The 18857-nt window shown below is 34.4% G+C and overlaps 1 protein-coding gene across 5 annotated transcripts in view; it reads left to right on the forward strand.

The window, feature by feature from the left end:
* The window catches only part of npnta (nephronectin a), a 115567-nt gene that overhangs the window by 23110 nt on the left and 73600 nt on the right, over nucleotides 1–18857 (forward strand). For 3 of the 5 annotated variants that reach the window (XM_056456571.1, XM_056456574.1, XM_056456572.1), the window contains 2 exons: nucleotides 3407–3507; nucleotides 16691–16741. In XM_056456571.1, coding sequence (XP_056312546.1) covers nucleotides 3407–3507; nucleotides 16691–16741 — 152 coding nt within the window. The remainder of the gene's footprint in view (nucleotides 1–3406; nucleotides 3508–16690; nucleotides 16742–18857) is intronic. The other 2 variants (XM_056456573.1, XM_056456575.1) reach the window with 1 other exon arrangement.

Raw genomic sequence — 18857 nt, forward strand, 5'->3', positions numbered from 1 at the left:
CGTAGGTCTTCTGCAGTATTTGTGATGATTAGGATACAGTTCAACAGATGAATCATGGGAAAAATTTACCTTCTGCCACTTTTCCAAATGATCACCTAGAAGTCAAGCCTGGCATACATAATACAGCATTGTTGACCATTTTTACGAATACATGTAAACGCAAATTGTTTTGAAAATGTTTGAAAACTTTTTTTGGCTACATTATTGTCACTCACACTTAGTCCCCATAAAAACAGCTGTACAAGTCTGTGTGTGAGAGCGATTAAATGTATGTTTGAGGTGAGATATAGGTATGACAGACAGGAGCCGGGACTCAATCCTCTTAGCATGCGCTCTGTGTCTTTGGAGGCGTTCTGAAGTCTCCTCTTTCTCACCGTGCTGCACACACACACAAACATTTTAGCCTTCAGCCTGTCACTCTCATTTAGTGGCACCATCACCGTTTCTGACTGGAGTGACTGGCAGCGCTAGTGGCCACATTAGCATTTTCACTGCTGTACAACATTCAGACTAACTGAAGGAGACAGTGCAGCATGTGGCTACAATTCCTTATCACCTCCTGTCTCACAGATGTAGAACATGCAACTTTTAAAGCAGAACATATAAAAAAGATATGTCTGTAAGCAAGTAAACACACACACATATATATATATATATATATATATATATATATATATATATATATATATATATATATATATAAAATTAGGCATTAGAAAAATTTAGGTTAATAATTATTTAATAATTTTACTCAGTACAGTAAACAGCAATTAGCTTACGCTAAAAATGTTAGTGAACCAATTGCTTTTAAAGCGATTAGTTGACTCTACTTTAAAAATGTAAGTAAACCCGTTGCTTTTAAAGTGATTAGTTGACTTTACTTAAAAATTCAAATAAACCCATTGCGTTTAAAGCGTTTAGTTGACTTAACTTAAAATTTTAGTAAACCTGTTGCTTTTAAAGTAATTAGTTGACTTTACTTAAAAATGCAAGTAAATCCATAGCTTTTAAAGTATTTGGTGGACTTTACTTAAAAAAAGGGAGTAGGCCCGTTGCTTTTAAAGTATTTAGTGGACTTTACTTAAAAAAAGGGAGTAGGCCCGTTGCTTTTAAAGTATTTAGTGGACTTTACTTAAAAAAGTGAGTACACCCGTTGCTTTTAAAGCGATTAGTTGACTTTACTTAAAAGTGTGAGTACACCCACTGCTTTTAAAGTGATTAGTTGACTTGATAATGTGAGTACACCCATTGCTTTTAAAGCGATTAGTTGACTTGATAATGTGAGTACACCCACTGCTTTTAAAGCGATTAGTTGACTTGATAATGTGAGTACACCCACTGCTTATAAAGCGATTAGTTGACTTTACTTAAAAATGTGAGTACACCCACTGCTTTTAAAGCGATTAGTTGACTTGATAATGTGAGTACACCCATTGCTTTTAAAGCGATTAGTTGATTTAAGGGACTGTAATCTGTAATCAGTCTTTACTGACTATACTGAATTTACAGATTAAAAAATATATATTTTTATGCAAAACTGCATCCTGTGAACATTAAAGTTATTTTTGATGTAAGCTGTGAATGACACAAAGCAAAAGACAGAGTGACTTTCTGGTTCAGGACTTTGCCAATGTTTTTATACTCAAACAACATTGTGTATTGTGTACAGTAAATCAATAAAGGACCCCAAATTAATCCTCATACTTGTGGGACAAGTAAAATTTAGCAAAGGGTTGAGTAAAATGTCTTAATATTCACAATATAATTTTTTTTTCAAATTGCCAGTAAAGTAACTGAATGTTTCTATATATTATCTGACCAACTCAATTCAATTTCTGTCCTGTTTTCTCCTCTCTGTTTAAAAACAGCCCGGCGTATTAAGTAGAAGTTTAATTTTAGGTTGTGCGCCGTGCTTTCCCTGTATCTATTACCCATGATCCATTTACCTTACGTCATCTGACCCGTGTTCATTCCCTTTTGCTTATTTTCACAGACCTTAAATGGTTTTACTTCTTCACAAAAACATTTGGAGCTCTGCTTGTGGAAGAGGAAAAAAAGAGAGAGAGAAAAAAAAATCTGTAATCCCAGCGTGCACTGCCAAGAAACTCTCTGATTCAAAAGCACTTCAGCTCTACCTTTCTTTTCCATTTTTGTGGAAAATCGGTTTTAAACGGCCTGCGCTGTTGTTTCCAACAATGATGTTTTCCAAATATCTGTCTTGTTCGCTCATATTGTTGGGTCGTGTAACATATCTTCTTCTAAGAACACCGTTTTTATTTTCCAACACTTCCCTGTAGCTATAGGCTGCAGGAGGAGAAACGTCTTCAACTTATCTCTGCGCTGTGTGTGTGTGTGTGTGTGTGTGTGTGTGTGTGTGTGTGTGTGTGTGTGTGTGTGTGTGTGTGTGTGTGTGCGTTTGCGTGTGCGTGTGCGTGTGCGTGCGCGTGCGTGTGCGCGTGCGTGTGTGTGTGTGTGTGTGTGTTTGTGTGCGTGTGCGTCCAGCATCAACATGCGAGCACATCTGCGTCTGCTGTACTGATAACTCACAGTAGTCTTATCTGAGCACCTGTGTCACTGACTACAGCGGATGCTTTGTGATAGTAGATAAAACATCACTGGCTGACTGATGCAATGGATAAGACAACAGCAACAATAGGAGATGCCTCATGACTTGCAGATGTGCTGCAATCCATGCCAAATACAGAGAGTCAGATGGATGGATGGATGGATAAATGATGGAGGGAAAAATGGATGGACAAAAACAAAAAGATGGATGGATGGAAGTAAAAGTGACACTTGAACCATGAACTGACAAGTGGATGGATGGATGGATGGATGGATGGATAGATAGATAGATAGATAGATAGATAGATAGATAGATAGATAGATAGATAGATAGATAGATAGATAGATAGAGTGATAGAGTGATAAAGTGATAGAGATAGATAGATGGATAGAGTGATCGACAGATAGATAGATAGATAGATAGATAGATAGATAGATAGATAGATAGATAGATAGATAGATAGATAGAGTGATAGAGTGATAGAGTGATAGAGTGGTAGAGATAGATGGATAGAGTGATCGAGATAGATAGATAGATAGATAGATAGATAGATAGATAGATAGATAGATAGATAGATAGATAGATAGATAGATAGATAGATAGATAGATAGATAGATAGATAGAGTGATAGATAGATAGAGTGATAGATAGATAGAGTGATAGAGATAGATAGATAGATGGATAGAGTGATAGAGATAGATAGATGGATAGAGTGATCAAGATAGACAGATGAAACGACTGACAGATAGATAGACAGATCAAATAGTTTTGATATAAAATCTTATTCCCACTCTTCTGTGCAGTGATTGGCTCAAATCTGATCTATCTGTCTCCTGATAGGTGGTCCAGACAGATGTCCTCATCCAATGGTCTGTGTCGGTACGGCGGCCGCATCGACTGCTGCTGGGGCTGGACGAGAGTCTCCTGGGGCCAGTGCCAGCGTGAGTACAGTACCTGCAGCTAGACGGGTGAACTGGGCTATGGGGGGCAGCATTAGGGGCTTCTAGACTTCAGTGATGCTAAACCTTCTCCAGCCACTTAACCACAGCACAGCAAGTCACCAATTCAATAAATTTCATTTTTAAAAAGGTTAGCAAAATTGAACAACACCACATCATAAGAGACTGCTAAAATGCTAATTTGTTAGCAGCAGAAGCTATTTGGTTTCACATCATACTGTGTGATGAATTGGTGACTTGTGATGCCCTCACAGGAGTCGTAGAGAGACGCAAGATTAGGTCACATGGCTGAAAACAAGCAAGAATACGTCCTGGGACAATAATGCTTCTGAATTTCATGCTAACTAACTGGGTTAGTCGCCAGAAAATGCCTGCCAGTTGTCTGCTTTGTCTCTGAGATATTCTGCATGACACCCAATATTATGTGGTTCAGTCATTTGGAATAATTAAAAGGTACAACACGTAGTTGCTGCAACAGCACCGCATTCCTGCAGGATTAGTTTGAGAACTAAACACAGACGTAGAAGACCAGTCATTTACCCAGAAAGAACATTTCAAAAAACTAAAATGCTGTGCAATAATGAAAAGATTAGAAAGTGAAAATAAAGGACACTAAAAACTAGCAAACATTAATAAAATAAAAGAGATCACAATTACAGTATGACAATAAACTTTTTTAGTAATAATGCATTTTTATTTAGATTTTTTAATAATTAGTCATTTAAATTCCTAATAATAATAATGATTATTATTATACTGTAGCATTTTGTGTAATAATAAACGCAATAACAGGATGGTGCGTAATAATAATGATGATGGTGGTGCAAAAAATATTATTATTATTATTATTATTATTATTATTATTAACAATAATATCATTTTTGTATAATAATAATAAAAACAATAATAATAAAATAATAATTATGATGATGATGATGAAAAAATATTAATATTGTTATTATTATTATTATTATTATACAATAATGATATTGTTATTATTATCATTATTATTAAAACTATTACTACTACTACTAATAATAATAAAATAATGATGATGCAAAATTATTATTATTATTATTAATATTGTTATTATGCAAAATATTAATATTAATAATAATAATAATAATAATAATAATAATAATAATAATAATAATAATAATAATAATAATATTTTCTGCAGTACCGTCATGTTCATCATTATTAAATTATTGTCATCATTATTATTATTATTATTATACAAAAATATTATTATTTTTTTATTAATAATAATATTTTTGCATCATTATTATTATTATTATTATTATCATCATCATTATTATTGTCATCATCATTATTATTATTATTATTATTATTATTATTATTATTACTACTAATAATATCTTTAGTCAGAGCTGCTGTGGATTGTGCCAGATCTGTAATGTGAGATCCCTAAAGAAATGTGCATTCATCTGGCATTAGAAGTGATGAGGCCTCTCAAATCTCACACCGCATTAATCGCATAATGATTTTCAAGTACGGATTAGCTCATTTTATTGCCTTATCATGGAATCAGAGGATGTGCTGCTTTCAACGCTCGTATTAATAACGGCTCATGCTTCATTTATCAGCCTCCATATGTTCGCTACAAATCTAAAAAGGATACGGCACGCTTCTGAACAAACGTTTGACCGTATCACGAAATGGAGCCAGCCTGGCGCTGATTCACAGGATGCTCCACGATGCATGATAATATTAGGGGGACAATGTATCGGGCGGCCTGACAAATGCAAGATTCTTTGCATGGCTTGTGCACATGATAGCGCAGCTGTTGCTTTTGTTGCAGAATTGCAGTTTATCTGGGGTTCACATGCTGGGGGGCTTCAAAAGCTAATGCTTGCGCCGCTGAGCTCCTAGATTGCCATCGTTTCATCTTTTTGACCATATTTTGTGACATGAAGCAATGTTTTTTGTTTGTGTGACTGTGTGCGGATGTGTGCAGGTGTCTCTCACACTTCATGTAGCCCAGGTTTCATATTTCTGTCCAGCAAACACTGTTTTGAGGTTGACAGAGATGGACGATTTAATGTAAATAAATATGTGCACTGGTGGAGACAGATAGACAGATAGATAGATAGATAGATAGATAGATAGATAGATAGATAGATAGATAGATAGATAGATAGATAGATAGATAGATAGATAGATAGATAGATAGATAGATAGATAGATAGATAGATAGATAGATAGATAGATAGATAGATAGATAGATAGATAGATAAGTTGGACGGACAGACAGATGGACTGATGGATGGATGGAGGAAGAGACAAAGTGATGCATGGACATAGATAAATGGATGGAAAAAAGGATTATCAAACAGATAGAAGGATGGACGAATGGATGGATGGGTTGACAAAGTAGGTGGATGGATGGACAGACAGACAAGTGGATTGACCAAACATGGATAGATGGATAGTTGGATAGATGGATGGATGGAGGCAGAAACAGAGTGATGCATGGACAGATATATAAATTGATGGAAAGATAGATTGAAAGACAGAGAGATGGGTGGATGGATGGATGGATGGATGGATGGATGGATGGATGGATGGATGGAAAGAAAGATGGACTGACAAACAAAAAGGTGAATGGATGGACCGATTGACAGGTGTATTGACCAAAGAATGGATATATGGATGGATGGATGGATGGATGGATGAATGGAGAAAAGGAGACAGAGTGATGCATGGACAGATAGACAAGTGGATTCACCATAGAATGGGTAGATGGATAGGTGGATGGATGGATGGATGGATGGAGGAAGAAACAAAGTGATGCATGGACAGATATATAAATGGATTGAAAGGTTGATTAACAAACAGACAGAATTAATGAATAGATGAATTAATGGAAGGATGAATTGACAAACAAAAAGGTGGACAGATAGATAGTGGACAGATAGACAAGGTGGATTGACCAAAGAATGGATAGATGCATAAATAAATGGATGGGTGGATGGATAGATGGAGAAAGAGACAGAGTGATGCATGATGGATAGAGGGATGGATGTATGGATTGACAAAGTAGGTGGATGGATGGACAGATAGACAGGTGGAGTGACCAAACATGGATAGATGGATGGATGAATGGATGAATGGAGGAAGAAACAGAGTGATGCATGGAAATATGAATGGATTGACAAACAAAAAGGTGGATAAATGGACAGATTGACAGGTGTATGGACCAAAGAATGGATGGATGGAGAAAAAGAGACAGAGTGATGCATGGACAGATAGACAAGTGAATTGACCAAAGAATGGGTAGATGAATTGGTGGAAGGATGGATGGATGGAGGAAGAAACAGAGTGATGAATGGACAGATATATAAATTGATATAAGGATGGATTGACATACCAAAAGGTGGATAGATTGCCAGATTGACCAGAGAATGGATAGATGGATAGGTGGATAGAAAGATAAATAGATGAATGGACAAACAGATAAATGGATGAAAAGATGGATTGACACTGACAGATGATGGATGGATGGATGGGTAGATGGATAGAAGGATGGATTGACAAACAAATAGGTGAATGGATGGACTGATAGACAGGTGGATTGACTAAAGAATGGATATATGGATAGGTGGATAGATGGATGGATGGATGGAGAAAGAGACAGTTATGCATGGCCAGATAGATAAACGGATGGAATGATGGACTGACAAAAAGACAAATGAATGCATGGATAGATGAACGGATGTATGGATGGATGGACAGATTGACCAAAGAATGGACAGATGGATGGGTGGATAGTTAGATAAATAGCTAAATATGTACATGATGAATAGGTGAAAGGATGGACAGATAGATAGATAGATAGATAGATAGATAGATAGATAGATAGATAGATAGATAGATAGATAGATAGATAGATAGATAGATAGATAGATAGATAGATAGATCTGACTATGGCTGACACAGATGGCTGAGAACAGTAATTGGACGTACAGTAAATAAGTATGCACAATGGGTGCTGAAGCGACGATTTCTGTCCTCAATCACGGCAAGCGAGACTGTCAGCGGTTGAGTTCGCAATATTGACAGAGAATAGAAAGTGCGCGGGGGGACGTTAAGGGCTCCATCATGACTGATTACGGGACCGCTGCATCTCACATCTCTGATGAAATTGCTGCGGTTTGTTTTGGCCGGTCGGTGATCACACGGGGTGAAGATGCACATTGAGAATGAAGGCCGTAATAAATGCATCCCCGAACACACAGTCCTCCGGGAGAGTGAAGTGCTCGGCTTCAAAATGCTTTTCAAATATTCATCCAGTCAAAGGTTTTGTTAGACGCCGCAGTCATATCTGGCTCCATTCGCACCTCAATAACAGGAACACGACGCTGCAATATTTGACTTTCTCAAAACAGCTGGCTTATGGGGCAGCCCTCCAATTCGTGATCTGAATTTGTGATTAAGATTACACCTCGCACAGCCGAAATTAGATTCCCCACTCATAACACCCTCATCATCTAGAGTTAACAAGATCTCAAGCCGAGGATGAATTTTGATGAAGTTCCAACCAGGAGAGAGGATGAAAATCCTGTGTGGTGAAATATCTCAAGGGGAAAGGCGTCAGGACATCTTGGACTGTAATCTCTCCCTCGCTCTCTCTAAAAGCTGGATTTTAAAGGAACGTTCTGAGCTCAATACAAGTTAAGCTCTATCAACAGCTTTCGTGCCATAATGTGGATTACTACAGGAGATTATTTCAACTCTCAGGTTTAAAAAACAGAGAAATTCTTACTCTGGAAGTACACGAGGACAGGCGGTTAATGATAAAATGTATGATTTTTGTATCGAATTGTCCAAAAACGCTAGAGCAGTGAACACTAGAATTGAATATATTTTTGCTGAGTTTGTACTCACATTATCACAGATGTTTAGAAGAATGTTCAAATACTGAGAAATAAGCAATCTTAACTAGTGAGACGGATCATGTAATTGAGTTGCCATGGTAATAACATCATAGATAGATAGACGGATGGATGGATGGATAGAGGAAGAGACAGTGATAGATGAACAGATAAATGAATAGAGAGATGGATTGACAAAAACAGATAGATAGATAGATAGATAGATAGATAGATAGATAGATAGATAGATAGATAGATAGATAGATAGATAGATAGATAGATAGATAGATAGATAGATAGATAGATAGATAGATAGATAGATAGAAAGATAGAGGAAGAGACAGTGATAGATGGACAAATAAATGAATGGAGAGATGGATGGATTGACAAAAACAGAAGGATGTATGGATGGATAGATAGAGGAAGAGACAGTAATAGATGGACAGATGAATAATGAAGAAATGGATGAAGAAATGGATTGACAAAAATGGGTGGATGGATGGATGGATGGATAGAGACAGTGATAGGTGGACAGATGAATAGAGAGATGGATGGATTGACAAAAACAGAAGGATGGATGGATGGACGGATAGATAAATGAATGCACAGAGGAAGAGACAGTGATAGATAGATAGATAGATAGATAGATAGATAGATAGATAGATAGATAGATAGATAGATAGATAGATGGATAGATGGATGGATGGATGGATGGATGGATGGATGGATGGATGGATGGATGGATGTTCAAATCCAGAGTAATAAGCAATGGCAACTACTGAGACTGACCATGACATTGTCATCATACACCTTTGATTTTTATTTATACTGTATAAAACACAGAAACACCAAAGACGCTTGAATCTGTTGTGTTTTATTAGACTGCACAGAGCAGGATTTTAACAGAACCTTTCAATTTATTTAGTGTGATAAATCAATGCTTCTTTTCCCCTTGTGATCACGACTATAGTCCTTTGTTTGTTGTGAATATGAACCCTCTAGTGACAGAATTTACATACTGTGCCGTTAACAGCATTATAAAAAGGAAATAATACTTTCTTCAGCAAGGATGACCTGATCAGAAGTGATTGTAAATGCATTTTTATAGTTGCAAAACATTTCTTTTTCTTCAAAAATCCTAAAAACTGATCATTTTCATAAATTTTAAGCACATAAATTGCTTTCAGCAGTGTTCATATACACTCAAAATGTATTTTTTCTGCTTGTTCACCCTACTTATTTAAAATGAGTTGAAGCAACACAATTCCTAAGGTTTTTTTTTTGGACAACTTAATTGTGTTATGTTCAATCCACAAAAATTGACAAAAGCGATTAAGTTAAATTAATCGATTTGTGTTGGGACAACATTAAGCAATTGTGTTGACCTCAGTATTTTTTTTACAGTGTAGGCTTCTATATCAGCAAATATAATGTTTAGATCATTTTGTTTAGGTAAAAAAAACATCAAAGGATTAATCAAATAAATGCAAGTAATCAAAAAGAAACTTCTTTTAGGAAAGATTGAAACATTTTTGTAACCAGTATGTTTTAATATTTTTCCCAGAGATGGGTTGCGGCTGGAAGGGGATCCGCTGCGTAAAACATGTGCTGGATAAGTTGTCGGTTCATTCCGCTGTGGTGACCCAGGATTAATAAAGGGACTAAGCTGAAAAGAAAATGAATGAATGTTTTAATATTATATATAAAGTGGGGGAAATAAGTATTCAATTCAATTCACCATTTGTCTCAGAAAACATATTTCTAAAGCTACTGTTCACATGAAATTTCCACCAGATGTTGATAGCAACCAAAGAGATCTATATACAGTATGCAAAGAAAACAAATCTATATAGTTTACAAATGAAGTTATGTGTAATAAAATGAAATGACAATGAGGAGAAAAAGTATTGAACACATGAAGAAAGGGAGGTGTATAAAGGCAGTGAAAGCCCAGAGTGCAGCTAAAATCTCTCAGTAGTTCTTCAGCAACCCTCTGGCCTTCCTCAGTGTAAATGAATATTAGCTGCTTCAGTCCAACATCTACATTATCAGGATGATGAAGATGAAACCAGGGTGGACATTTCAGCAAGACAATATTCTAAAAACCCAGCCAAGGAAACTCTTAAATGCTTTTAGAGAAAGAAAATCAAGCTGTAGAATGGCCCAGCCAATCACCTGACTCGAATCCAATTGAAAATACAAAATAAAGATCAGTTTGCATAGACGAGACCCACAGAACCATTGAGATTTTTACACTCTGTTGAAGTCTGTGAAAAACTCACACCTATATAGTGTATACAATGCATGTGACTTCATTCTCCATATGAGAGACTGCCACTGTAAGTCTTTATATGTGTTGGCATCAGACATTTGCAATGAAATCACTTACTGACATTTTCTGTCAGAAGTTAAATCCAGTCATTCAACTTTGTTGTAGTGACAAGATAAAGCCAGTAAAGCAGTAAAGTAACTCAACCAACCAGAAATATGCTTCCAATTTTATTTACAGAATACTTTCAGTTAGTGCCTCAGCATTAATAAAAAAAACTTCAAGGTCTGGCTTTTAAACCCTCCTGAATGATGTCTCGCTTCACTTTCAGTATAAATGCATGACTGCAACAGAGATTTTTGTATCTGAACAAGGAATGTTTGATACACCATTTAGGAAACGTGTCCAGTCAGGGTCAAATAAGTTCACAACCGTTATGATCCAGTTAAAGGGATAGTTCATCCAAAAATGAAAATTCTGCCATGATTTACTCGTTCTCCACTTGTTCCAAACATGAGTTTCTATATAATCTGTTGAACACAAATGAAAATACACTGAAGATTGCTGGAAAAAACAGCCATTGACTTCTATAGTGTTTTACTATGGATGCCTGTGGCTGCTTCTATCCAGCAGATATTTTTCAGAATATCTTGTTTTGTGCTTAACAGAATAAGGAAATTCATAAAAGTTTAGAACCACTTGAGTGTGAGGAAATGGTGAGGAATTTTAATGTTTGGGTGAACTACCCCATTAAGACCAATCAGTATGGCAATGAAACAGTAGCACGAGACTATATATATATATATATATATATATATATATATATATATATATATATATATATATATATATATATATATATATATATATATATATATATATTTATATATATATATATATATATATATATATATATATATATATATATATATATATATATATATATATATATATATATATATATATATATATAAAAAGGGCGACGCAGTGGCGCAGTAGGTAGTGCTGTCGCCTCACAGCAAGAAGGTCGCTGGTTCGAGCCTCGGCTGGGTCAGTTGGCGTTTCTGTGTGGAGTTTGCATGTTCTCCCTGCATTTGCGTGGGTTTCCTCCGGGTGCTCCGGTTTCCCCCACAGTCCAAAGACATGCGGTACAGGTGAATTGGGTAGGCTAAATTGTCCGTATTGTATGAGTGTGTGTGAATATGTGTGTATGTGTTTCCCAGTGATGGGTTGCAGCTGGAAGGGATAAAACAAGCTGCATAAAACAAATGCTGGATAAGTTGGTGGTACATTCCACTGTGGTGACCCCAGATTAATAAAGGGATTAAGCCGAAAAGAAAATGAATGAATATACATATATACAGTTGAAGTCTGAATTTTCAGGCCCCCATGTAAGTTTCTGTTTAACGAAGAAGAGATTTTTTTCAATGCGTTTCTAAATATGATAGTTTTAATAACTCATTGCAAATAACTGTTTTTTTTTTTTGCCATGATGACATCATACATCATATTTTACTAGATATTTTTCTAGATACTAGTTTTCAGCTTAAAGTGACATTTAAAGACTTAATTAGGTAAGTTAGGTTAATTAGGCAAATCATTGTATAATGATGGTTTTTCTGTAGACAATCATAAAAAATTATTGCTTAAGGGGGCGAATAATGTTGACCATAAAATTTATATATATATATATTTTTTTTTTTAAAAACTACTTTTATTCAAGCTGAAATAACACAAATAAACAAATTCAACAAATGAAATAAAATGCTTTTGCAATAACAAGTTTAGATTTTGCAGTTCTGTGTTGCAGATATGTTTACATGTAGATGGCAACATCACTTTTTATAGGAGCACTACACCGCTGTGCAACATATGCATGATGGACAAACCACCGTTTTCCCAAAATCACTTCCCAATTCCCAAGTTTTTGTCGACTATATGGAGAAGGTGATGGTGTATACATGGGTTTTAAAGTGTATGTTTCTGAAAACAACATTTAAAACAGCATGCATTTTCAGGCCCCCAAAACACAGTTCTTGTTTAATTAAAACATCCCCAAAGGAAAAATTGGTTATTTCCAAAAACATTTTATTCACTTTTTTCCTCACTACCTCTTGGAACTTCACCCAAGGTGGTACTAAAAAAAGTACCAAGTACTAAAAAACTTGGAAAAACTCTCAAAAAAGAGTCGTACCAAACCTCGCTGTACCATGCAGTGGAAAAGCTTCTTAAAAGATTTCTTTAAAATCAATTCAAATTATAACCAACCCCAGAGAGTTCTGTCCTCAAAAGAGTATTCATCGGTCCAGAAAACAGAGTTCCACTCCTCCAGCTCCTGTGTTCTCATGCCCAGGAGGGACTGTCTACGTAACAAAGGTTTCTTTGCAGTTCCTCAGTCAGGTCAGCTTCACACACTCCTCTGTGAACTACTGATGCTCAAACATTTGACAAAGATTTTGCTGAGCTGGTATTTTAGGAGCTTAGGAACAGTACAGTCACGGTCGCAGATGTTCAATTATTAAATCCTGTTCTCTGATACCATCGTCAACCTCCTGACATCACTGATCCTCATGAGGACCTGTAACTTCAAAATAAGACACTTTTAGGAGCATCATGGACTGCCACTACTCTCAAATGATTACCTTATACAGCTGAAGTCAGAATTATTAGCCCTCCTGTTAAATATTTTCATTTTTTCACAGCATTTCATTTTTCACAGTATTTGCTATAATATTTTTTCTTCTGGAGAAAGTCTTGTTTGTTTTATTTCGGCTAGAATAAAAGCAGTTTTTAAATTTTATTTGTAACATGTTAATTTTAGGTTATCAAAATGAAAGTACAATGTGCTTTTACAAACATAATCATAGGCAGGTTTTACAAAAAATGTGCAATGGGTTATAGAAATTATAATACCCTTAAAAATAATAAAATAAATCAATAGATAGATGGAGGTAAGGAAAAAAGGGAAACATCATACCATCTAATACTAATTCTGGTGACTAAATACAGGTCACAAAGTCTCTGGAAAAGCACATAAAATAAAATAATATACACGACTGGTCAAAAGTTTAGGGTCAGTTTTTTCATGAAAATTTCAAGAAAATTATTCTGTTCATCAAGGCGGCTTTTATTAAATGTAAAATGTTAAATATTCATTAATTAAATATATTTATTACTTATTGTATGTAGTTTCAAATTAAATTATTACTCCAGTCATTATTGTTTTTATTACTATTACCATTATTATTATTATTATTATTATTATTAATAATAATAATAATAATAATAATGATAATAATAATGATGATGATAATAATAATAATAATAATAAATAATAATAATAATAATAATAATGATGATAATAATAATAATAATAATAATAATAATAATAATAAAAATGATAATAATAATATTAATAATAATATTAATAATAATAATAATAATAATGATGATAATAATAATAATAATAATAATAATAATAATAATAATAATGATAATAATAATAATAATAATGATGATAATAATAATAATAATGATAATGATAATATAATAATAATAATAATAATAATAATAATAATAATAATAATAATAATGATAATAATAATAATAATAATAATAATAATAATAATAATAATGATGATGATAATAATAATAATGATAATGATAATAATAATAATAATAATAATAATAATAATGATGATAATAATAATAATAATGATAATGATAATAATAATAATAATAATAATGATAATGATAATAATAATAATAATAATAATATTAATAATAATAATAATAATAATAATAATAATAATAATGATGATGATGATAATAATAATAATAATAATAATAAATAATAATATTAACAATAATAATTGTACTATTAGAGTGATTTCTGAAGGATCATGTGACTCTGAAGACTGGAGTAATGAAGCTGAAATATCATATTTAAAATCACTGGAATAAATTATCCAATTAAATTATAAGCTCCTTTTGAACAGTTATTTTATAGAGCAATAACATTTCACAATTTTACAATTTGTACTGTATTTTTGATGAAATAAATGCAGCCTTGGTGAGCAAGATAAGCTTATTTTAAAACATTTAAAAATCTTACTGACCCCAAAATTTTGACCGGTAGTGTATATTTTTCCTATCACAGCACAATCCTATAATATAGACATGTCATTTGAAAAAAGAACATTAGAAGAAAACAAAAGAAAAAAAAAAACAATCACAAAAAAATAACAAACAAACGAGCATTCCCTGTGAGCTTCTGACAACCCTCTTTCAAAAAAAAAAGAACAAAACTGTGAAAGCAAGTGATCTATAGTTACATTTTTTTTAATCATTTTAAGGTCACTATTATTAGCCCGCTTAAACATCATTACACAATGACTTGCCTAATAACTCAGGTTAAGCCTTTAAATGTCACTTTAAGCTGAATACTAGTATCTTGAAAAATATCTAGTCAAATATTATGTACTGTCATCATGGCAAAGATAAAAGAAATCAGTTATTAAAACTATTATGTTTAGAAATGTGTTGGAAAAAAAAATCTTTCAGTTGAACAGAAATTAGGGAAAATAATATACAGGGGGGCTAATACTTCTGACTTCAACTGTATATTGCAAATTTGATCTCAAAAGTTATATCAAAATTTTATTGTTATTTCTTACAGACACACATTTATATATTATCTCAAAATTCTGAATTTATTTACAAGCCTAAATAAGAGTTTAGCAGTCAAACATGTGGAAGTTTCGGGAATGGGCTTTTTACAGTGTCTGCTATAATGTTAATGCTGTTTTTGGTGTGTTTACATAGATGAATATGGCCACTGTGTTAAATGCACAGTATTACGATCTTATTGTCACATTAGATCCTCATGATAACATGATATATTCCTGAAGCTAAATACTAAAAAATAAAGCAGCTGGAATAACTACAGCAGTAGCTCTCGTCTGATCTCATATTAAGCAAGAGATAGCGATGACATATGATGACGTGAGCAGGTGCTGTAGTGCTGTCCCAATTCTTAGGGGTAAATTTTGAAGCCCTTCCCCTTCACACTCGGTTTTAAGGGCCAAGGGGTAGGGGTACAAAAATAGAATTGGGATTGGGCCTTAGTGTTATTGCACCCAAACTCTGGAACTCTCTACCATGCTCACTCCATTCTGTTAATAATATCTCAGAATTCAAATCTCTACTTAAAACTCACTTATTTTGTGAATGCTTCACTTCTGATCTGACAAACTGACCACTTCAATTGATCCACCTGCACTCCACTTATTTGCCTCTTAGGTCTTGTTTAGTATTTGCAGTTTGTTACATTTAACTTCCTGTATGTTTGTGCACCTAATGTTGTCTCTACTTATGTCTGCTTGTACTACCTCTTTTTGTTACATTCTTTGTAAAGTGTACTTTAGCTCTGGAAAGACGCTATATAAATAAAATGTATTATTATTATTATTATTATTATTATTATTATTATTATTATTATTATTATTATTATTATTATTATTATTATTATTATTATTATTACATGTCAACTTACACTTAACCCTAACCCCAACCTAACAGTCTACTTATAATCTATTAAGAATTAGTTGGCATGTAGATGCAATGTAACAAAATGCGTTAAAGGAACCATCAAAATAAAGTGATACCGATTTACGTTGTCTTTCACTTGAGATCAATTGAATGCATCCTTGCTGAATAAAATAGACAATAAAATCCTCGATTCAACTCAAAATTTGACTCAAAATAATCTGGAAAAAAGCGAACTGATTACATTACATATTGCTATAAATCTGAGAACATTTATGAATACACTTCTGGTCAGCGCATGAACTGTGAGAGACTTTAAGCTTTGTATGTGTGGATGTACTGTATGTGTTGCATTTATAAAGCTTGTCCATCATCAGCATGGCTCCCATGCAATGTTTTGATCTCACATTTAGACGGAGCTTCCTTCTTTTTTGTCTGGCCGTTTGTTTTGCAGCCCTCTACGTCTTAACCCGCAGAGTAATCGGGATAAGGTGTCAGCCCCAAGGTTAGCACCACATCATCTTTCCTCTGCACTCATCCTGGCTGAGCGTCATGCATCCGCTCTAGTATTTATAGTCCATCACTCGCGCTTCTCCTCGGAGAATATCCTGATACCCTGTGAACACTTCACACCTGCTCCCGCTCTGAATATCTGGACGCTCCAGGATATTTGGATATCGCTGTTTATATGAATTTGTTTGTTCCGCTGTGTCAAACTCAGAAGATCTTACATCAGAGCTGTTTCAGTCTATTCAACACTTTTATTTAGATAAAAGAGAGAGAGGGTATCTATCTATCTATCTATCTATCTATCTATCTATCTATCTATCTATCTATCTATCTATCTATCTATCTATCTATCTATCTATCTATCTATCTATCTATCTATCTATCTATCTATCTATCTATCTATCTATCTATCTATCTATCTATCTATCTATCTATCTATCTATCTATCTATCTATCTATCTATCTATCTATCTATCTATCTATCTATCTACCTATCTATCTACCTACCTACCCACCTACCTACCTACCCACCCACCCACCCACCCACCCACCCACCCACCCACCCATCCATCCATCCATCCATCCATCCATCCATACATGTTCATTCCATCCATCTATTCTTCCATCCAACTGTTTATCTATCTATCTATCTATCTATCTATCTATCTATCTATCTATCTATCTATCTATCTATCTATCTATCATCTATCTATCTATCTATCTATCTATCTATCTATCTATCTATCTATCTATCTATCTATCTATCTATCTATCTATCTATCTATCTATCTATCTATCTATCTATCTATCTATCTATCTATCTATCTATCTATCTATCTATCTATCTATCTATCTATCTATCTATCTACCTACCTACCTACCTACCTACCTACCTACCTACCTACCTACCTACCTACCTACCTACCCACCCACCCACCCACCCACCCACCCATCCATCCATCCATACATGTTCATTCCATCCATCTATTCTTCCATCCAACTGTTTATCTATCTATCTATCTATCTATCTATCTATCTATCTATCTATCTATCTATCTATCTATCTATCTATCTATCTATCTATCTATCTATCTATCTATCTATCTATCTATCTATCTATCTATCTATCTATTTTTCTGTCTGTCTGTCTGTCTGTCTGTCTGTCTGTCTGTCTATGTTCATTCCATCCATCTATCCTTCCATCCATCGGTTTATCTATCTATCTATCTATCTATCTATCTATCTATCTATCTATCTATCTATCTATCTATCTATCTATCTATCTATCTATCTATCTATCTATCTATCTATCTGTCTGTCTGTCTGTCTGTCTGTCTGTCTGTCTGTCTGTCTGTCTGTCTGTCTGTCTGTCTGTCTGTCTGTCTGTCTGTCTGTCTGTATCGTTCTATCTATCATTCTATCTATCATCCTATTTATTGTTCTTTTAATCATTCTATCTATCATTCAGTCTGTCTGTCTATCTATAAAATGTTTAACATATTTAGAAATGCAAAAGGGAATGTTTTTAATGAACAGGTCTGGCACAGAGCACATGCTCCATAGTTTTCTTTAAAAAATTAATTCTTAGCCTGTCAAGAGAATGAGACATATTCTAAAGCATTCTTTAAGTCCAGCACATGCAGTGACGTGTGCTCTGGCTGTGAGTCTGCATGTCTGGAGCGCATGGACTGAGCGGTATGTAATGTGGAGAATGAAGCTCTGCCAGCGGGGAGCGTCTGATGTGGTTGGTCAGAAGCGGACTCTTCCTTGGGCCGCTTTCTGCTGAGGTTCTTGTGCCAACTGGTCGGCATCTGTCTGAAGCAGACCGCAGCGGATAGGTTTCCCTTTAAAGTCTGTCCTTAAGCTCTTCATTCGTCAGCACTTAAAAATATCACCATGGCCCTGTGATCACGCGGCGTCCCACCAGGATTAATCCATGATTTCATCACGTTTGATAACTGCCTGGCCACTGAGATAAGACAGACGCCCGGATCAAACTCCCAATGTCACAAAATTGCTTCCCCGCTTTCCTGACAGCTTGGGTTACAAATTATAAATATAACAAATTATAAATATAAATAACAATTTAATAATTTTAATTATTAGCTTTA

This window comes from Danio aesculapii, chromosome 1 (assembly GCF_903798145.1).
Source record: "Danio aesculapii chromosome 1, fDanAes4.1, whole genome shotgun sequence".
Classification (NCBI taxonomy): domain Eukaryota; kingdom Metazoa; phylum Chordata; class Actinopteri; order Cypriniformes; family Danionidae; genus Danio; species Danio aesculapii.